This window comes from Lonchura striata, chromosome 24 (genome assembly GCF_046129695.1).
Source record: "Lonchura striata isolate bLonStr1 chromosome 24, bLonStr1.mat, whole genome shotgun sequence".
In the NCBI taxonomy this organism is placed as follows: domain Eukaryota; kingdom Metazoa; phylum Chordata; class Aves; order Passeriformes; family Estrildidae; genus Lonchura; species Lonchura striata.
In genome coordinates this window covers 1,728,477-1,750,336 of record NC_134626.1, presented here as the reverse complement: position 1 = coordinate 1,750,336, position 21,860 = coordinate 1,728,477, and the positions used below count along the sequence as shown (strand labels likewise).

Genomic DNA, 21,860 nt, shown 5'->3' with positions numbered 1-21,860 from the left:
AGCTCTCTCCTGTTCCTTTCAGTAAATAATTTCCCTTGTTTCACCTTCCAGCACCCCTTTATTTATGTTTACAACCCCTGGAGATCAGGCCCTTCTTTTGCTTTGCACTTGCACAGCACCCAATGGTATGAGGGCTGGAAAACTCACAGCTTAAGCTCATCATCAGTTTTTGGTGTGCAGGGTCACCAAGCACAAACAATTTGTGCTTAACACAAAGGACCACCACACAGAAAGGACCTTCCAGAGCTTCCTGTGTCAAAGCCCTTGGCAAACACTTAGATCTCCACAGCCTGCTGCAGGAGGGTTTAATCAAGCATGGAGACCTTGACTTTAACCAAACAGGTTTGCTGCCTGAGCCTGGAGCTGCTGCCTGAGCCTTTGTTTTCCCCAAGCACAGCCCTGCCCCAGCAGAGGAAAAGCAGGGAGCTTCTGTTCCTGCAGCAAGTACTGCAAATGCCAGCAATGGAGCAGACACCACCTGGGCTTTTCCACACTTTTTTCCACCAGCACACACCAAGATGGACCTTCAGCAAATCTTCCCTCTACCAAAGACAAAATTAAGAAAGAACAGAGGAGAGCTCTTACTTGCCAGAGGAACCCAGGCTGCAGCAAGGCAAGGGCAGAGTGTGTGTCCCAGGGCAGGCTGAGGTGCTGGGCAGCTCTTCACCCACACCTGCACAGCCCAGCCTCAGGGCCAGTGGCCAGAACAGGGCTGGGGCTCTCACTCCAGGGCACAGAGTTCGTGGGGCTGGGGGTTGTACAAGCTGCAGGACCTTGCACAACATCTACCCCAAAGGTGCTACTTGTCTGTGTCACAGCTCTATCAGCCAGTATTTTCTACCATCACACGTGAAAGCCAAGCCACACTTACAAGTAAAATACTTGGCAAAGTCATCCTCTTCCTTCTGATCCCAAACACTTTGGTTTGTTTGGTTATGTCACCAACACACAAATGACAATAAAAATAAGATTCTTCCTGCTTTTGACAAAGATGCACGTAAGACCAATTTGGCACAGCTGAGGACAAGGAAGGTTGGAGGGAGATGATCAGAAAATATCTCTCTTAACCCTTTCTCCCATTTGAGTAGCCCACTCTTGCAGCTATTGAAAAGGAAGTTTTTATATTCTCAAATTACTGGGAAGTACCAGTCTGATACTGTTTCCTCTAGGAGAAAGCGCAGGGTGACAGGTATTCACTATCCAGATGACACTGTCCAGAGGAAGCTCCCTTCACCTGTTTTTTTATACAGAGCTGAACTCAGCTCTCTGCTGTGTTATTCTTCTGTGTAGAGTACACAGTAAAACAGCACTTGAAGAAGCCAGGTGGTAGGGAGCTTCAGCTGCTGCCTCATTCTGCAGATAAAAGTTCTCTGCCTGGTCATCTTTCAGTTAATAGGATGCCATTGCCAGTGCCAACAGGCCAGTGGGGTAAGCATTTCACAGGGCAGCTGAGCTAAGAAATTTGTTTTTAGCAAAAAAAAAAAGAAGAAAAAATTATAAGTTAGTAGCCAGGCTACGAGAACCAAAATCCTCTTCCTGCAACTGCTGCTATGCTGGAAAGAGAAGGAACACAACACAGAGGAACAGAACTTGTGATTCATGACTGTACCTGAAGGTTAGAAGGCCTGGCTTCTTCCAAATTCTTTGCTGGTGGGTTGGATCTCTTCAACAAATACAAAAGCACCCCATCAACGGCCACAGGCACAGAGTTACATATTTTGAGCAACAATAACCTTGATGAAGTTTTCTGGGATTCATCAGGCTAGAGAAAGGAAAAACTTTAGAACTGGCATAATACACAGAAAACCTACAGAATCAGTAGGGTAGAAAAGAAAAACCAAAGGACACAAAAACCAAAGTTAAAGAAAACTGCCTTTTACTCTCCACCAGAAATCCTGAGGTAAATTAATTGACACTAGCAACATGGAGGAAAAGGGGGGGAAAATGAACCCACAGGGATGCTTGTACTGTAAACCCTGTAAGTCACTCTGCAAGGCACATACCTCAGCAACATATTTTCCACATTTCACCAACTGCTGTTGTCCAGACACTTTCTATTTTCAAAAGCTCCTATGTATATAAAATGTATACAGGCAGGACAATACTTTTTCATCACATCCCTGTGTTGTTGTGTTTTCTTTTCACTAGGATTCTTGGCCTGGAGAAATGAAAAGTGTCATCTCTTAAGAAAAGCCTTTCTTTTTAAATACTTTTGAATTTTCCCCGTTTTAGCTAAACGTGACGTTCTTTGTGAACGTTAAACTGTGCAGAGAGAGACTGAGAGGGAGAGAGAGAGAGAGACACACACACACTCACTCCTGGGGAAGATATTCGTCCATTTAAGGCATGAGAAATCATCACATTCAGCAGCAGGTCTAAATACAGTAATATGAAGGTCCCTTTCACTCCCCCAAGTAGGAAAATGTCACTGTGTACCAGACACCCAAATACTTGGGAATCAAGTAAATCCCTCATTTTTCAGAAGGGAGCCAAATCTTTCTGTTGAACAATGATGGAACTGTAGTAGCTACGATTTACTTGCTGCACACCATCTCCTTTGGTGGCTTCTGGACTGGGATGGCAGGGTTAGACCAGTCATGGGATCCAGCACAGCATTCCCTCCTGGAGATAAGGCTGAGGGGCCATGGGATATTTCACACGCTCCCTTCAGCACCTCCTGCTGCTGGTGGAAGGAGCAGGAGGAAGCATTATTCCACACCCTGCAGAGCCTCCTGCTGGGAGCAGAGGCACAGAGGAACTGCCCTGCACTCCCGGGGTACATCCCAGCCTCTGCACCATCACTGCCACGCTCCTGGAGCTGTTTGGAGTGTGCCTGACACTGCCCTTACACCACTGCCTCCTGCTGATACTGCCCAGGAGCACTCAGAAAACCAACCACAAATGTCCTTTGGAAAACATTTTAGAAGGACCAGATTTCTGTAACCATCCCCTTCCTTGACCACCCTACATGCATATTTCTCCCGAAAACAAGAGCCACAGTAATCCAGTAATAACCTGGTGTTAAATAGTGGTAACTCATATTTATTACAATTATATACAATCGTATTTTATATTTGAAATCTATACATGATCACACAGACGAGCACACTTGCTTGGTGAAGACAGTGAGACTCAGTTGTTACAAGAATTGCTCTGCTAAGATGCTCTGATGCAGTGAATAGACACCACCATTTCACCAGCTGCAAACACAATGCTGCAAACCGTCAAGAGGTTTAAAATTCACTGGTTTGTGTACGGCCCAACTGGGGCAAACAAAAAAGACTGGACTGGGCAAGAAGGGCCAGTGGTTAAACCTCAGAACTGGAGCTGCTCTCTATGCTAGAGACACTGCTTTGCTGAAGCAGGTGCCTGTCACTGGAAAGGTACCATTTATGATCATTTCTCTTCTCATTTAGGGAGAAAAAAAGGCTAAAAACCATTGAAAATATTCAGAATTAACCAACTATTTCAGCACCAGATTTCACCCCATTAATTTGTTGATTCATTCATCCATTCAGGGCAGCTATAAATAAAATAGAAGGTGTCAAAAACTGTGAGCTCCTTGTCTTTGGAGGAGGAAGGGTAATAATCGGGATGAGTGGAGTCAACTTCTTCTAAAGCCTTTTACTGGGGAGCAATCATCAACAAAGCCACCTGTTCTCATGGATTTTACTGTGGCCATGACACCTGTACTTGGTCCCTACCAACAGGCCACTCTGATCAATGTAAGCATATGGAGTGGAAATAGCATTCTCTGAACCCCACAGATATTTAGTGTTTTTACATACTAGGTAGTTTCAGCAATTTGGGGCTTGGCATAAATCTTGGAAGTGCCAAGACTGAGATCTGGTGAGGAATCTGAGATTAAAATGTTCTGGTGGTTTTTTTTCGGTTGGTTGGGATTTCTTTTTGCAACAGAGTATGAAGTAGTTTGAGAAATAAAACAGAGTTATTTTGGGAAACAGAGAACTGGTTTGGGCCTCATGTGGGATTAAAGGCTTGTGAAATCAAGGAGCTCAGGACAGACTGGTTTTTGAAATTGGATAGAAGGGCTCTAGGATACAGCAAGAGGCCAACTGCTTCTGTAGGAGGCGTATCTGTAGCTGTGGTGCACGGTAAGGCCATTGGTCTGCCAGCCCAGCAGTGACCCCAGCTCACTGCTAGGGAAGAAGGGCTGGGCAGGGAGAAGGAGCCACTGCAAGACTGCAAAGCCCTGTGGTGAAACAGGACAACCACGTCGTTCACCGAGCAATCACAACCCTGCTCAAGGCCAATCAAGAGGGAATCACTGCAGGGAATGGTAGCTTTTCTCTCCACAAAATGGGAGAGGCACTGGGGACAGTGCAGCAGGCCGGGGAAGATGTGCAGCAGCAGCAGCAGGCCAGGGTGTCTTAGTCAATCTCGTTCTCGTTGCTGGCCCCCTCAGGTCTTCGTAGCTTTTCCACCTGCTCATTAATCTGACCATCCCCTCCTCGCCGGTCCTCAGTCTGGACACCCAGACATTCCTCCTCATCCACATGGCTAACATCATCATCCTCATCGTCCTCTTCCTCCTCCTCATTCCTTTTGGTTTCCCGTTTCTCCTCCTCGCCCTGCACCTCCATCCGCACCTGGCTCGTGACGTCGATGACGGCCTTGGCGGCCTCCTCGGGGCCGAGCAGGTGGCAGCTGACCTTGGAGCCCTCGGGGCTGTGGTTCTCCTTCACTGGGGAGGACGTGGTGGACTCGTTGCTGACCGGGGAGATGTCACTGCTGCTGTTGTGGTTGGCAACAACAGGGTTGGAGGGTGAACTTGGCTTCACGGGGATCTGCCACGACGGGATCTTAGGAGCTGAAGGGGAGGGAGGGAACTGCCTCCTTGGGGAGGACAAGAGGGAAAGAAAAGGAAAGAAAGGGGCTTTTGTTATAAATATTAGAGGGGTTTCATCAAGAATGAAACTGCAAGTCTCCTTGCCATAAATGAGCAAAACCACAGCACTTCACTTCTCCAGAGAGATTTTTAAAGTGCTTTACAAGAACTCAGAAATCGAGCCTGTACACAAGGAAAATATCCCAGCTGGGCAGTCTGAAGCACTAAAACAATCTGATTTGGCCAATTTCACAAAGTAAGCTAGCACTCAGGAACGCTGCCTGTGAGAAGACATGGGTGTCCCCTATGTAAGTAAGACAATCACTAATTAATTGGTAGAGAAAATTCCCACTGGAGCAAGAAGTCAGACACACCAGGTGCTTGAGCCAGGGAATTTCAGCACCTGGCTCTCACCTCCCTGTGATACACCACTGTTGCATTCTGGCTCACTGCAATCCAGAGCCTTTCTCCCAGTTCCAGCATGCACTTTACATGTTTGGGCCAGGCCCTGGCTGCCACAAACTGGTTCAGCTCCTCTGACTTGAATGGAGTCATACCAGCTTGCACCAGCTGGAAGGCTGGCCCTGAGTCCTTGCCAGGTGGATTTTAAGGATATGATACTAGCAGGCTAATGCCCAGTACTAACAGGAGATTCCAAGTGCCAAACAGGACAAATATGAGTGCAAGGGGAGCACTGGTGCCCTCACAGAGTTATCCATCGTGAAGGGTAAAGCACAGAAGCATGTCTGATGTAGCACTCCCATGCATCCTTGCCTCTGTATGTGAAAAGTGGGAGTCTGAAGAGGTGTCAGATCAAGGTCTGCAAAGGCCATGTGCCAGGGGGTCCTCATGCCCCTCAGGAGAGCTGGCAAGTGGCACCAACAAGAGCAGAGCAAAGGAGAGCTGGCTGCTCTCCAGCACCGAGTGCTCGCACTCGGCACTGCCTTCCCTGCCTGAGGTGGGAACAGGAGCTGCTCTCCCAGAACTGGGCAGCAGAACTGGGCTGAGCTCACCCCATCCTCTGTGACTGCTCTGCTGTGGCACGATTCCTTTCATCCTGGCTATGCCCTGACCATGAGCAAGGCAGCTGAACTGCACCCAGCAGTGACTTTCTAAAACAGAATACAGGTGCAGATGCAGTCAATTCCTCAAACTAGGTGAGACGCAGCCTGATTGTGGGGGAAGTGCAAACAAAAAGGAAAAATCTTATCAATTCCCTAAGGACTCTGTGATTTAAGGCCAGTTTGAAAAGCATTTTGAGACCTGCAAAAACAGAAAGTGATAGTGGAGTGCAAAATGGTATTATTAAAATAGCAGTAACAGGATATAGAGGCAGTTCCTGTTGGAAATGCCTTTCCTCTCCATGACTGAGGGAATCCCAGAAAGCAGCACTTCCCCCACAACAGTCTGCTCACATATTGCATCCATACCGGTTCAGGAGAAGTCCTTTTAAAGAGTAGATCTCAGATTTCAATTCATTAATATTCTGCGACTCCAGAATCCAATTGGTGGAAGTTGTGGCCTAGAACGTGAAAAACAAGATATAAAGATCAATATCTGAACTGCAAGATAGTTCACCTATGTCACTTTTTCCTGTGTTGTTCTTCTGCTCCCATGTGGGAATTTTGAGTCCTGTGGATAACATACATCAGCTCCATCACTTAAATCTCTCAGATCTGAGCAAAATAACTTCCACACTAAGAAGTACTTGAACAGATCCCCTCAATGACCAGAAACAATAATTGTCTCAAGGTGCCAAGACTATTCAATATTTGCTTTGTGTTTGGGAGACTAATTCATCTTGTCTCCAGTCTTGCCTCCCAGGCACAACCATTGCTAAAGCATCTCAAGGGACATTTTTTTTTCAGGAGGCCAGCACTTGTGAGAATTCAGGCACAGCTGGGCCAACACTGGATGTCTTCCACCAACATATCAGACAGAGAAAAGTACACAGAGAGACAAACCAAATCATCTGGCACTGACCTACTGAATGATTTGTAGAGAAGAACTAGAACTAGAATCCTGAACAGCAGTGGGAGTTGCACTGAATCAGGTCCTTTAGTCCTTCAAGTGACTGAACTTAGCTGAGGCAACAGATTCGAATATTATATATTAACAACTGTTTTAAAACCATTTGCTCATTTCTCCTAAATCATGAGAGAAAGACTCAATTATCTGCATTCTGTGGCATTTAGAGGTGGGCTGATAAATATGTACTTGAAAGTTGCAAAGATTTTCCCTACTTGTTCTTAAGAATTAGATCTATGCTTGAGTTACCAGGTCGTATCTCCAGAAGGGGCTGGACTAGGCACCACCTCTTGGATATTTCAAGGCAATGAGTGCAGTTTTGTGGGGATAAGTAACTCATGGAAGCCTGGTACAGCTGCTGTCAGAATTGCATCAGAATTGCCACAGGATATCAGGCAGAAATTAGACTAAGTAACTGAGGATAACATGCTGCAGACAATACTTTTGGCACTCTTTCTTTTAACCCTTTTGGGAACTTGAGAAATGTGAGTTTTCTAAACACAGATCATGGTCTATGGTTACCCCGTCCTTTTGCTCCAGTAATTCCTGTAGCCATGAGACCAAAGAATACTCATGCCTGGCACGCCCCACAGTAATTTCTGCTAAAAGCCATTAGGAACAATGGTCAGTATCACTGCAGAGATATTTCTAATAAATTCCCCACCAAAGGAAGCTAGAATTGGAATAACTAAAACCTTTTCCTCAGCAGTTCCCATTAGATGTAGCCAGAACTGCTTGTTCCTACTTACTCTTCAACAGACTTGAGCTACTGCAGAGTAACCCTGCAGCCAGCGCTGCTCACAGTGACTTCTGGGCTTCAAACCCAAAGGGCTGGGAGAGGCTCAGGCTGTAGTAGCTGTTTTACACAGATGCGTTCCCTCAGGATTCACACTCCCAGCCCTCAGACAGCAAGAATGCAGGAGCCACTGTTCTGGCTTTCTAAGACCTTGAAAGCTACAGCAGCACATTAACAAGGGAGTGATTTCCACTCACTGGCCTGCAAAGGACTCAAATTTCCAAAACACATATGGTGCCAGATGCCTAGGATTTAGAAATAAAATCTGACATCTGGGGCTTTTTAGCCAGTCTCTTTAAAAACAGTTGTAGAAAATTCAAGCCTTGAATTTTTATGTACGTTTTTTAATTACTTAAAGTCCCTCTTTTTAATTTTTTACAGCATGCCAGTAGGAGTTTGAAAAGCAGATATAAAAACTTACATTACAGCTGAGAAAACACAGCTTTTATTCTTTGGTTTGTGGGGTTGCCCAAGTTTTTCTTTGTACACATGAGGTTTAGATATCATAACAATGTGTGCTACCATTTCAGTGCAGGGGGTAGAGAGGGGGGAAGGAAAACTTCTTCAAGACTCTCTAAACCACCAAGACTTATGGCCTTTTTCCTTCTTAAAGCTCAACATGTGTTCTTAATCTTAACACTTAAGACCTGAAAACAGTTTTCCAATTTCCGGACTGGCTCCAGGCCACTGTCAGGCCACAGTTCCCAAGGAAAATTGAAGCAGAGTGTTGTGACCATAAACTGGCTTTCATGGTTGCATTTACAGCTGTGCCACTGAGGGGTTCCTCCTGTACAGTGTGCACAGCATTGAGTCAGCTGTGGCCCACCAGTTACACACCATCAAAGGATCTGCATCAGATTAAAGCCTACTAAGGGGAGAAGATAACTGTTCCTGCTACAGGTAAAGGGCTGTAACCCTGCCTAAAGGACTTGACAGGAAAATCTCCCTGTACAGAGAACACCACAAGATAATTGTGAACAGCCTTAGCCTTGAACAATCCAAGTTTGTGAGTCAAAGGAAGATTTCATCTCCACATGACTGCTTCACATTCACCCTGCCTCACATGTCAACAGTTTCTGGCTGATAGAATGCTTGGGCCAAGGAGTAAAGCACTAATTCTCATTGCCAGAAAGAAAATCAATTTTGGTTAAAAGTGGTTATTTTATTTACACATGTAACAACACAAACTAGTCAGAATTGATGGTTTTATTGCCAAGGTCAAGTCAAGAGTCAAGGGGAATGGGTCACTGTGTGCCATTAACAGGGTTGTAATGGGGCCACCTGTTACACTCAGCTGACCAAAATCATTGAAACAAAAACCCAAATAGTAAGAATGTTTGGCCATTACCTGGATCTGAACAAGTGAATTAAATACAGTCTTTCAAGTGTACGCTTGGCTGAACAGGATGTACAACGTACAGGAGAAATACAAATGTGTAAAATTACATACACAAAAAAATTCTCTGCACAACTGTCTTTGCCTGTTTTGGACAGTGGACTAACTCCACAAAAATTTCATCCCAAATGCAGCACAGAAGATACAGAGCTGAGAACAGGGGTCTGAGGCCTCAGACACACGAGCTTCATCCAAAACAGTAAAGCCCTCTCCAAAATCAGGTATATTTCTGTGAGTGCCCAACTCACATCCAGTGCTCTAACCACACCACCCATGAAGAAGTCAGATGCAGAGAAACTGTTTGGGGATATGGTAGAGCTGATGGCTGGGTTGTGAAGCCAATAGGAGCTTTCCATGTGCCCACAAAAGAAGCCATGCATGCTCTAAAACTGAGCGTTCTAAAGGTGAAGAGTTGGAAGTTGGTACCTTAGAAGCAGCCAGTTCTTGGGTGAGCTCTTGGATCTTCTGTTGCTGCTGGATTAGCAGCTCCTGGACAGCTGCTAAGGTTGTCTGTAACTGAGTCACTGCAAGGGAAAAAGCAGAAGAGTTAAACTGAGATGCATCCACATATACACACTCACCCACGCCTTTCCTGCTGTCTAGCTACAAAGATGCCTCTATTCCTACTATATTTAATTTATCTATGCCCGCCTGCTCACTTTAATCCATATGATTTATTTGCACTACGGGTAATCTACCTGCACTGCATCTAACCTCCAGTATTTCTAGTTTATCTTTCCATTGTATAGATGTCTATAGCCCACAGTATATCCGTCTAAAACCTCTCCCTTTTAATTATATTGGTTTATGATTTGTATATCTCCCTGAACTTACACAATGTTTGTATCATTTATCTATCTCGGGGCTCTTGCAGGCAAACACTGAGGCTGACTCCAGTCTGGGAAGAGGCTGCTCTTAGGGCTGACCTCAGGGTATCATGAGAAATGAAAGATGCTTTTCTTCTCACCTTCAATGAAAAGTATAATTAGCATCCTCCATTCTCAACCTACCAGCTCTTTCAACCCCAATATCTTTATAAACTTACTGCTGAAAATCATAGTTTTTTCATCCCAACTGAATATACTTTGCACTTTTTTTAATTTTAAGAGAGGGCCTTGTATTCCTTCACCCCAAAAAACACTGAAGAACTTCTGCTGGACTCCAGCTGTAGAACTTTTTCTACTTTGGCACTTTATCCAAAGCTTCCAGGGAATAAACAAGCTGATAAAATAAATAAAATTAAAAACTCTATTGGTGTGACAGGTAACAGCTAATCCAGACCATCATTAGGGCTTTGGGTAATGAACAGACACCCTATAGAGTCAATAACATAGAAGGTGGCTAAGGTCAGAGAGGCACAGTAATTACAGACTCTCCTGACCCTTCCTCGGATTTTCAGATGGAAGGTGGGGAGAAACCACCAAAAAAAAAGACCCTGAAAACATCAGAGAAGCAGAAATTAAAAATGAACTTTACAGCCCTCCGAAAGGCTGTCATTTTATTCCCCTTATTAATATTCTGAGGTTGGGAGCCTTTCCGTAAAAACATAATTAATTGAGGCCGTGCCGACAGTAAACAAGCAATTTCAAATTAAACCGAAATGACGGCGGCTTCATTTGCAAATGTGAACAGATTCTCAGAGCAGATAAATGAAGTCACCACATAAAGTGGAGATGGAGGGAGAGAAAAGGGTGGGGGTCTTGGCAGAATGGAGGATACAGGGAGAAAAGCTTTGAGGGGTGAATTGATGGAGTCATTAATCTTTACCTGTCTGTGTCACACTGCCACTCATCTCAGAAATGTTCGACTCAATCCTCTGAAGTTGTTTCCTGTCTTCTTTGCCTCCCATGATGAGAGGGACCAGGTATTTCTGCATGAGGATAAAAACTTTTTCAGGAAACAGCGATGTGCAAAGTGCTATTTCTAATCTACCTGAAACATCCTCAAATCCCACCCCCCAAATCTCAGCCCTTATCACAGAGTCGGTGATCATTTATCCACACATCTGGCTGAGAAAAGAAATTCCCTCTACAGCAAGTGTTAAAAGAAGTTGCAGAAGAAGAGTTTTGTGGTTACATTTGTCAGGGTACTGAAAACCAGTTCCTAAGTCTGGACACAGCCATGAAATCTGCCTCATTCCACCCCTGAAGAGGGTGGACTGGATTTAATAAGGTCACAACTCTCCTCTAGCTACCATGGAACCTTCTGCAGCTGCATCCTTGGAACAGAATATGCTTCAATGAGAGCAAAGCAATGGAAATTACCTTATTTCTTCTAGTAGTTTGAGATCCACACCTAAAAACTAGTTTTGTTTGCTTGCCACTTTTTGACTCTGCATTTTCATGTTATGTTCTACATTTCTCAAATATACCAATGGCAGTGCCAGTGAGACCAGAGATGCTTCACTAGCTTGGAACCAACATGAGCATTTGCACACAAGCAGCATAACATGTTTCTTTAAGAGTACAGCGTGGGCGTAGCAAGGAACCTATTACCTTGTAGAGCTGGTGGAATCCAAAGGCAATTCCTGCCATTATGATAGCCAAAGCCCCATAATCTCGCCATCTGGAGCCAGGGGGACCTAAAGTTCAGAATCAAGAAATAATCATAGTCAGAACTGCAGGTGACAACATTTTTGTACATCCATTTTATCAGAGAAAAGAATAACTCTTAACACCCAGTGTGCAGGCCTTTGGCTGAGGACATTTAAACATCTGGCCAGACCTCTGGTACTGACTCTGGCCTTGTAGTGTCACAGGGAGAAAAATTACAGCAGCAATTAAAGCGGGTGCATCAAGCTGTTTTGCCCTACTCTTTCCACTCTGAACCCAGGTAACTGTCTCTGGGGCTGGTAATAGCTAAGGTTAACTCCTCACCTGAATACTGCTCACCTGAATATCGTTCTCCAGTATCACAATTTTTGAAAAAGGGGACAGAACCAGGGACCCAAAACAGTGCAGGAGAAAGGAAGGAAGAAAGGGAGTGTTTCAAGAAAGAAAAGAAATCTATCATGGCAATAAATGGGTTTATAAAAATTGTGTCAGCAATTATGGACCATTTCAATGAGGAAGGATCCAGTGTCTTTCGAGCTTAAATTACAATAGGGACCAAAGCACACATAAAGAGCAGAGAGAAAATATGCAATTAAGTATCTACTGAGAGAGGTAAAGAAGTAGATAAAAGCTTGAGATATTTAACACACAATTGTGCACAGAAGCTTAGAGGCTCCACAGAGGAAAGCAAAGATACGGTATGCCTTGCTCCTTCAGCAGAATCAGAAGATACCTGTAGTTTTCCAGCAGACTTATCCTGTCACCTCCCTCGCAGTTCTGAACGAACCTTGTACTGCCCCCGGTTTTCTTTAATAATAAAGAGGATGCAGGATGATCTGCCTGAAGTGCAATGGCAGGATGTGGGCAGAACTGCCGAGATGGGAGACTGGTGTGGTCTCCAAATCTACAATGACTACAATGTCTCATAAATGCATTATATTCTCCAAAATCTCAATTTAGGAGGCTTAACTGGCTGAAATAGGTAGCCTCTGATCTTTCTGCTTTGCTCACCTATTGCCATTTTGCTTGTTGCTGAATTCTTCTACAGGCATTTCATTCCAAAAGTTACCCCTAATCCCAGCACTTAGGGTCCAGAGTATTTGGGTCTGACTCTCAGAGCTTCTTGCTACATTTTAGGACACAGCTCCTGAAATTATCCTCTGGCTAGAAATCTGAACAAACTGAGGCATCTCTGTCACAACTGGTGAATAGTGTCACCAGGATTATTTTGGGTTGCTGCAGTTGCAGTTTTGGAGCTTAGGCACATGATCAAATTATCATAACTTTTTAACTTAATGAGTTAACACACGTCAGCTAAGCTGCAGTAACTGGCTGTGTACATGTCAGGATTTGAAATGATCTCTTGCAAATCTTGCTGTGAACCCCAGCCATCTCTCCCACCTTCCCCTCTGTGCTATGCCCCCACTGTCATTTCTGGTATCTGAAATCTCTTGATTGTCCAGTTCTCTCCCCTGAACTTCTGACTAAAAATACTCTTCTATGACAACGCAATTTGTTGCAGGCTGAGCTGCTGTTGTACAGGGTTAATTATCTCAGGGGTCTGTGAATCCTGCCCATGGCTGTCCTTGATGGGCTGTCCCAAACTCCCTCCCAGCTCCACTGACCTCCGAGCAGGAAGGAGACACACCTGTAGGAATCCATCTGCTTTGCCCTTTCACCTCACTCATCTCTCCCTCCATTCCTTATAATGCTTGAGCTAAGAACATTTTATTGCCCCCTGGTTTTCATTATTAATGAAAAGGGACCAGAATGATCTTTCCTAAAGTTCAGAGAGTCTATAAAGACAAGAAGCTGAAATGCCATTTTACTCATTTTAGAGATGTGTGAAATCTGTCTTGTGACAAAAAGAAAAAAAGTGCAGGGGGTGGAGAGAAGTGAGCAAGCGAGGGATGCAGTAAAGGCTCTGCACTGACCACAGCAACTTCACAGTGTTACAGTGAATGTCACAGCTCTGCCAAAATTCCTCACTCAACCTTTCTTTTCCTCTGCAATTCTCTAATCTAAAGCATGAAGAGAGGCTTAGGAATTTCTCATTTTAAGCTCCATGCTCAATACTGACTGTTTGCATATCCTCAATTTCTCCACTTGTAAAACAAATAAAATCCAGATAAAGTAAAAAAGCACTGACAGCCCAGTTACTTTAGGAAGTGCAGATGTAACAAAACCATTCTACTAAGAGACCTTCAAAAGTCAAATGGAAGGGACACAGATGTTTTCTCCAGGTATAAATCTGTGGTCTTGCTAAATATATTTAATTTTCCCAGCAGACACTGAGCAAACAATTACGCCTTGTACATCCAACTTAAGGTCAGCTTCACTAGTATTCGGATTTAAAACTGTAGAAACCAATGCTGGAAGAGGTGATTTTTCAAACGAAAACAGTGAACCCATGGAAAGGTGTTGGGGAAAAAAAAAAAAGAAGAGTTTGGATTCTAGTTTAATTGTAAGAGAAAACAGTCTGTATTCTACATACTTCCACATAATGAAGACAAAAAGATGGGAAAAGAAGATCCTAATGATAAGAAAAAAGTCACTGGAGCTGATTTTTAAGCAGGCGTAAAATCTGCACAAATCCCCATAAATGGAGCCTATAAATACCATGGGGAACAACACAGACAATACCTGGATGATAATCATGCAGCTTTGCACACCTTGCTCAGAAACTCCCCTGAGTTTGCTTGTAATTATATGGGTTAGAAAGGTAAAAAACCCAAAAACACAAACAACAAATTAATCATTTAAATATTTAAAGTCAGATTTTTGTCCTCACTGCTGGATTAGTGTATTTCATAACACCAATAGCAGACAGCCCTGTTTTTTTACTGGGGGTTCATTTTAGAGCATGTTTAAACTAGTCAGATTGAGTGATGCTTCCAGCAACTAATCGCATGTCAAATAAAAGATATTTTATGTAATAAATTACTGCTACAAGTAATTCAAATGTCATTTATCAGTTTTATTATCAGTCAGGCAAAGTCTTGTTTCTCTATATTAATCAAATTCAAGCTTTCTTTAAGCTTTTTTTTTAAGCAGTTTTGACACCTCTTGGCAAAAGTACAAACCGGAGAGAAGGAATTACTCCTCTAGAGCAAGAGGAGAAGTATTAGAGCTGGTATTGACCTCAAATGCTAGAAATTTAATTATTGTCTCTTCCCCAAAGAAATTGTTATACTTTCTCTTCAACCAAACCCAGAAGGGGTTCAGCATACAAGACCTATGCTAATCTGATAGTTTACAAATTTGCTTTTTTCTTGTAAACTCTTTAAGAATTAGGAAGTATGTATACAAAGTACAGATACTTCCAATAAAACAATAGAACATTAAGTTCAATTGTACAAAAGGAAGTATTTAAGTGGTATGAATTAAAGAAAGAGAACAAATGGTGGTGACAACAGCAGGAGATCAGGGAAGCAGATTCAAAGGGGGTACCCAGGATTTATTGCTGTGACTCACAAGAGTGGGCATCTCACATTTGCAATACTGGCAACATCACCAGCTTGGCTGTTGCTTCATCCCTGCTGAAGAAATGCCTGAGAAGGTTCTGAATCGTCCTGAACTTCTGTACTTGCAACCCACAGTTCCAATGTAATTTTTAAACATGAAGCAGCAACACCTTGTGGGAAGAGGGTGCAGAGAGAAACTAGAAACACAAGCCTCTGTTTTCAGCACAAAACCCTCCTTACTTTGCGTTTTGTGTAGAGGCGCCAGAACTACTCAAAAAAAAAAAAAAAAAACAACTTAAAAAGAACCAAAGATATCAAACACAAAGTGGTTCACAGCCTTGAAGACCTAAACTCTAGTGGATCAGATGTTTCTTCACAAGAAACTCAATGTCTTCTTTGGGGAAGGCAAATATAGCTTGCAGTCTTTTTCAATGTAAGCTCTTCAACAGGAGCGCTCCCATCTCCAAGTCAGTGTACAGACTGAGCAGCCTCTCTGTCTCTCTAAGTCATTTAGATATTCTTTCAAACTTCTAATCTAGCAGCATTCCAGCACAGTGTCACAAACACTCTGTGAGATGATAAGCATAACAGATAGACAGAAAAAGTAGTATCTATCTTCCTCTGTACATGGCAACCCTGGGCCAGACTGTGAAAGATAAAGTGGCTTAATAAACTATCACAGAAAAAACTGTCCTGAAGCAGATTTGGACCAATTCAGAAGTATTCATTACAGGATTAACATCCAAGTGATGCAATAACCTACAGCAAACGACACACCTTGAAGGAGCACTGGGCCACTGCAGAGTCTCATCCATCAGGCCTAGAAAAATTCAGATATTCCTTTTGCAGCTCTGATACCATGGAAAGCACTTATCAGGAAGACAACAAAGATGGATCCATCATTAACACCCACTAAGACTACACCAGTCAAGAACTAGAAGAGGGCATAGATGAGAACTAATCAAAACAAGTATTTTGGTGAAACAAATACCATGTATGTCCAGCTATTTATTCATTTTATGCATCCATTAGAGGTTAAGCTTAAATGGAAGGTCTACTACAAATGGCTAGAGTGGGAAGGAACAATAACTAATGAATTCATTGTCACCCCTTCCCCAATTCTGGGGCTGCTGAAAAGGACTGCCTCACAGGGAAAAGCTTTGGGTTCAAATTATTTAAAAAGCACCAACCAGATCACAAAGCTACAGCACAAGTTTACAATTAGAACCCCTGTGAAGGCTTTTATTTGGTGTTATTTTTAGTCACCTTTGATTTCCAAGCATTACAGAATCATACTTTCAAAATTCTCTTTCAAGCTGTTACTGGGAACATTCTGATGTTGAAATTTTTGTTAAGATTCTTACCTAGCAAGAAGAAAATGGGAGCTGCTGCTTTGAGGAAACCCAAAATAGCAAAAGGAAAACAACCAAAGAGTGATAAAGCTGCCAGGGTTAACAGTGATGACGGTGTTTCCCAGGCTGAACTGCATGCTTCTTCCCTGCTCTACTCATGCTGGTGGAACACTGAAATAAGGGAAGATTAACTCTTCCAGTACTAGGCTGTGGTAAGAGTTATCAGAATGAGCAATGGACAGCACCAAGAGGGATCTGGCCCTGCTTCTACAGCCAGACAGCAGATTTTGCTTTCCTGGCATTTTCTGCAGACTACAGCAGACAGGAATTAGCCCAGGAGGCAGAATTCAGCCCTAGAGATCACCAGCACACACAGTACAACAGCCATAAACATCCCAGTTCTCAGCCCACTATTATCACGGAAGTTTTTTGTCTCAAACTGTGCCAAATCAGAGCAGCTAAAATCTCAAAAAGTAAGTCTAGTATTGTATCCAGCAATAGCAAACCTGTACCATAAACTAATAAACACAGCTCTACGTGGAGTGATACATCAGTCAGTATCTACCATAGAGCTGTTTAAGAGCAGCAACAAAACCCTATTCTTTATACTTGGCAGGTAAGTGAAGTGATTTTCATGTGAGCTGAACAGCTTCTTTTGATGGATTTTTAATGGTGTGTACTTTGGTTTTTATTGTTTGGAGCTTAGATACTTTTTTGCGAGGTTTGTTTTAAAATGCAAATATATATGTAAATTTTGAGTCTACATAGATTATGCTGGGACTCTACAATTTCTTTAAGAGTACATTTTGTACACAAAAATCATGCAATCATATCCACATAGTCTACACAGAATTTCTGCTGTCACTTCAGATTATTTAAGATCAGAGAGAAAAGTTTTCCAAGTTTTAGAAGGGGAGACTGAGTCCCATGTGGACAAAGTGCTTTTCTGATGTCTTACAGTGTGTCAGAATCTAATTTGCATTGACTTTCCACCTTCAGGTCAAGAGGTGTCACAGGCTGGTATGGATGACATTTGTTTGTAGACAGTGATCATTTGTATCTCATTTTCCTTCTGTAACATGATCTTGTCACAGGCATCAACAACCACCAAGTGCATTCAAAGTAACATTTGGTGTCTGATTCTGACAAAAAGTATGTCATCAGCTGAACTGAAATCCAGGACGTGGCACACAAATCTGTGAATGGCTGCAGGAGTCACAGCAGAAAGCAACTGGGAGCAGGTATTTCTCCAAGTGGCACTTACTATAGACCACGGGGTGAGGAGGCTGAGCTGGCACCGGGAGCGTGGAAGGAGCTGGGGACTGCGGCTCATCCGCGCTCGTGCCCGACTGCTGGAAAGCCAGGTCGATTTCTTCATCTGTCAGGCCTGGGGGAGCAGAGGAAATGAAATCAGTTTAGCACCTTTACCCACTTTATGCACACATAATTAAATTCTCAAGCCAGGCAGAACCCTTTCAAGCTGCAAAGAATTTTGGCACTGACTTGAGCAGTAATGCCTCCCCAATTTTGGATTCACTGGAATGTCTCCCTCTCTCTTTCTCTGTTGCAATTTAACCTTAAGCGACAGAATATTAGCCTCAACGCTGCTTCCAAATGTGGCTCATTCAATTTCCTTAATTTATCCTTGAGTTTATTGCTGCTTTTGAAGTAGCTTTCTATTGCAATTCTCCATTCTTCCCCCGAAAAAAAGATACCATCAACTGCAAATGTGGCTCATTTTAATCTGTAATGGTGTAAAAAAAAAAAGAGGGGAAAAAACTAACAATAATGCATGAAAACAGACAGGGAAACAAAAAACTAATTATTGGGTTAGACGACTAATTAGTCTAGATCGTTTCCGAAGACGGGAATAATTTGCTTTATTTTATGACAAATGCAGAAATAAAAAGAAAAAAAATCAGGACTGACTGTGATTAGTATGAATGGGACACAGAATGTAAGGAGGAAATAAAACTATAACAAAACAGATCAAAACAAGGCCAAGCCCAACTTTCAGCTGAGCATTGCCCCGGCCCATTGGTGCATGATTAGATTGCCCCAGGGCAGCCTGGTTTTCATTCCACACAGAGCTGGAGGAACACTGCACACATGGTACATGTTGTTGCAGTGACTCCTGCCATCAGGAAATGCCAGGATGACCATCTGTAATTGGCCACAACATATGGAAACTATTTGGCCAACAAGGGGGAAAAGAAAAGCAGCTAAAGATGCACAATGACCAGCATCTCTGAAGAAGGAAGCACAGCTGGATTATTTTTTCCAACGAGAGAAAACATCCTCTAGAAAAAGAATTTACTACTCAGATGGCAATCATGAAGTGGGAGCTGGACAGCTGTGTATCATTTAGTCTCCTGCACAGAAGCACATAAAAACCCAGTGTCCCTGCTACGAGGAACACGTGAAGTGATTTGGGACCTTTCACCATCCATCCAAGGCATGCAAAAACACTCAGAAAGAGGGAAGTGAGAATATGGATTTAAGGAAAGAGATTTAGAAGATAAGAGGCACACCACTTGATTCTCGCATGATTCTTGAAGGGACTGAGCACAGTGAGGAAAACGGTATGAACAGGACAGCACAGGGAAAAAAATGGGGGAATACTTTCTCTCCATCACTCCTGCTTGAGATCCATAAAGCACTGCTGATGGATGAAATTCCTGAACTTAATACTTTTAAAACTAGCTTTTTAATATTACAGAGAGGTGCAATATAGAAAATGGTCAGGCCACTGGGCATATTAGCTAAGCTGCAAGAAATTTTTTCAGGATCTTTTACTTCACTGCATACTGGGGGGTCTAGACAGAATAATCTGTAGCACAAACAATATTTCCAGAAATAAATAGACAAGTCTGTCTCAGAACTGTTACTTAAGAGCATAAGCACTAACACAGTGCTTGTAGTATTCAGAAGGCTTTATAACTATTAACAGATCTTCCTTCTATTCCCGTGAGCGTGTGAGAAACTGTGAGTTCCTGTGAGACACTATTCATCTACTCCACCGAGCATTACAGAAAAGTTCAGTGACTTCTCTAACAACAAAATGCTGTCAGCGTAAGAAACGGTGTCAGAAATGGAAAGTTCCTGATCTTTGGTCCTGCAATCCTACAGAATCACCCTGTGACTTGTATTTGATGCATGGCTCAAATAGTAAGGAACCAGAACCACACAAAACAAGACTTGCAGTGAGAGTAGTAAGAGGCAAATAAACACAACTCACAAAAGCAGTATTTACAATGTCTAATACACATTAAAAAGCAAAGTCCAATCACAAAGAAACTGCTTTAGCCAGCTACTAATTATCCAATGTAGAACCCATAAACAGATGCCAACACTGCAGATCACCAGCAACTACTGAATTTCATAAAGATGGAGACAACATTAGTTGCTGGCTTCAAATGTGGCATTTTGTTCTATTTCCATGCAAATCTGATAATATTTAACACTGAGAAACATCAGGTCTTCATTCTGCAAAAAGGGTGGAAAACAATGTCAGTTGTTTCATAAACATACCATATTCTCATCCTGTTTGAGAAAAAAGCTAAAATCTTTTGCAAATAAAATGCAGTTCTAAGATTACTTGCCAACCAGGGACAAGTATCAGTGTTTCCATTTAAACCTTGCTGTGCTGTGAAGAAGCTGATGTGAATGATAAAATGATAGGATGCCTTTCACACTGCAATTCTTGGTTTGAGTAGTGCAAATTAGAATTGTTACTACTACCCTGGACTATTCTGCTGCCTTGTGAAGTGGTCTTGCCCATGGTACTAGTGGCAATAAACAAAAGAACATCACAACTACATCCCTTCTTAATTATCAGAGGAGAAGACTGGGATTGGCTGGAAAACCTCTTCTTTCATCTGGACGAGATGCTTTTAAGGCATTGTGATCTTGGCCTCAAGATCAAAGGAGTCCTGGACCTGATTCCTTAAACATATATATAGATTATATATACTCCACGGTGGACACTCAGTAATGACAAGTCATCTCTGCACTCAGAAATAACCTGTCTTCATGCTGGTCATTTCTCACACACAGTAACAAAAATGGACAAGATTTCTAAGGCTCTCCTCAGGCAATTATAGCTAACTTCATCACATTTCCTTTTGCAATGATTTTTTTTTCACCACCTATATATGCACACAGTATGAATTTTCCATGCCCAAATTATTCAATTTGGATATATTAATTACATACAAAAGCGTGAATTTCTAAACCAGATCTAAGTGTCATCTGTTTCAGTATCTCATCTTGCTTTATTTTATCACAGTCCTATCACTGCACTACATGAAAAAGTATACATGTTCATTCATTGTTCTTTTCTAGCAGGAAACTGGCAACCCAAAAATAATACCACTGCCCTTGGATGCAAAAGCAGTGTCACAGAAAATGGGGCTTTGTGTCTAGTGTAGCTCTCAAACAGGTATCTCAAGAAAATCACCTCCGTTGAACAGTGGAATTGCTCTAAATCCACTTTCCAACACTTTGGAAAACAAACATTTCCGTTGTTCTGCGGCTGCAGTAAGATCAAGTCCATGCAGAATGCAAAAGGTTAAAAGGAACAATAAAGGAAACTGCCAATTGTAAGTGAATTATATTTGGCTTTGAAAGCTGAGCCACGGCTATATTATAAAAGGCATCTCTTTGCGTTGTTTACCATCACCCTGACTAATGCAGACCTTTTTTTTGTTTTAAATAATCTCATGCAAATTAGACACACACTTCCTTCCAGTTGATTGCTATCTGCAAGGAATAATCTAACCGCAGAGGGTACTGAGCAAGGACTGAGCTGAGGAGAAGGATGCACGGAAACTGTCTTCAGAGCCCCACAGAATGCAAACCTGTTCCCTTCCCCCAGCCATCCCTCTACAGCACCACAGCCATTGCAAGGAATTAGTCATAATTTTCACAAAGTTTTAAAAATTCCTTTTCAGGCTTCAGGGTGTTGATTTGAATAATCCAGCACCCGTGATTGTTTTGCTCTCAAAGGCTCTTGCTGACCCTCTGTTTTGATTGTCACTGCTGCCACTCAATTTGCAGGCATCACTCAGCCTCTGTAAGCTGTAGTCAAACACAGACCAAGTCAGAGGATGAAATGCGCTGTCAAAAGCATCTCTTAGTGCCTGCACCTCGGGTGTTGCATAAAGAGCTCTCTTGTACAAGAACTTTTAAGACTTGACTGTCTGTTTATGTCCTTTTATATTATCTCTAACTATTTAAGGACCTTATGTACACCAAAATACTGCTCCTCTTATGCTCACTCTGAAGTAGAGGAGTACTTACAGTACTGTTACCCGTATTTCAAAGATGAGGGAGAGGTGAGATATATGGACATGAGAAGTGCTCCAAGGTCAGAACTGAACCTCTGGCAGACAGAAAATAAAACTCAGGAGAAGTTTTACCTA

General features: G+C 42.6%; 1 protein-coding gene across 2 annotated transcripts in view; it reads right to left on the bottom strand.

Annotated features, from left to right (window-relative positions):
* Positions 1-3,016: 3,016 nt before the first annotated feature.
* PEX14 (peroxisomal biogenesis factor 14) overlaps positions 3,017-21,860 on the bottom strand; it is a 68,592-nt gene continuing 49,748 nt past the window's right edge. For both annotated transcript variants that reach the window (XM_021529830.2, XM_021529829.1), the window contains exons 4-9: positions 17,702-17,824; positions 11,565-11,650; positions 10,837-10,939; positions 9,496-9,593; positions 6,280-6,371; positions 3,017-4,857 (exon numbers count right to left, since the gene is read on the bottom strand). In XM_021529830.2, the coding sequence (XP_021385505.1) occupies positions 4,392-4,857; positions 6,280-6,371; positions 9,496-9,593; positions 10,837-10,939; positions 11,565-11,650; positions 17,702-17,824 (968 nt within the window). In that variant the 3' untranslated portion in view covers positions 3,017-4,391. The remainder of the gene's footprint in view (positions 4,858-6,279; positions 6,372-9,495; positions 9,594-10,836; positions 10,940-11,564; positions 11,651-17,701; positions 17,825-21,860) is intronic.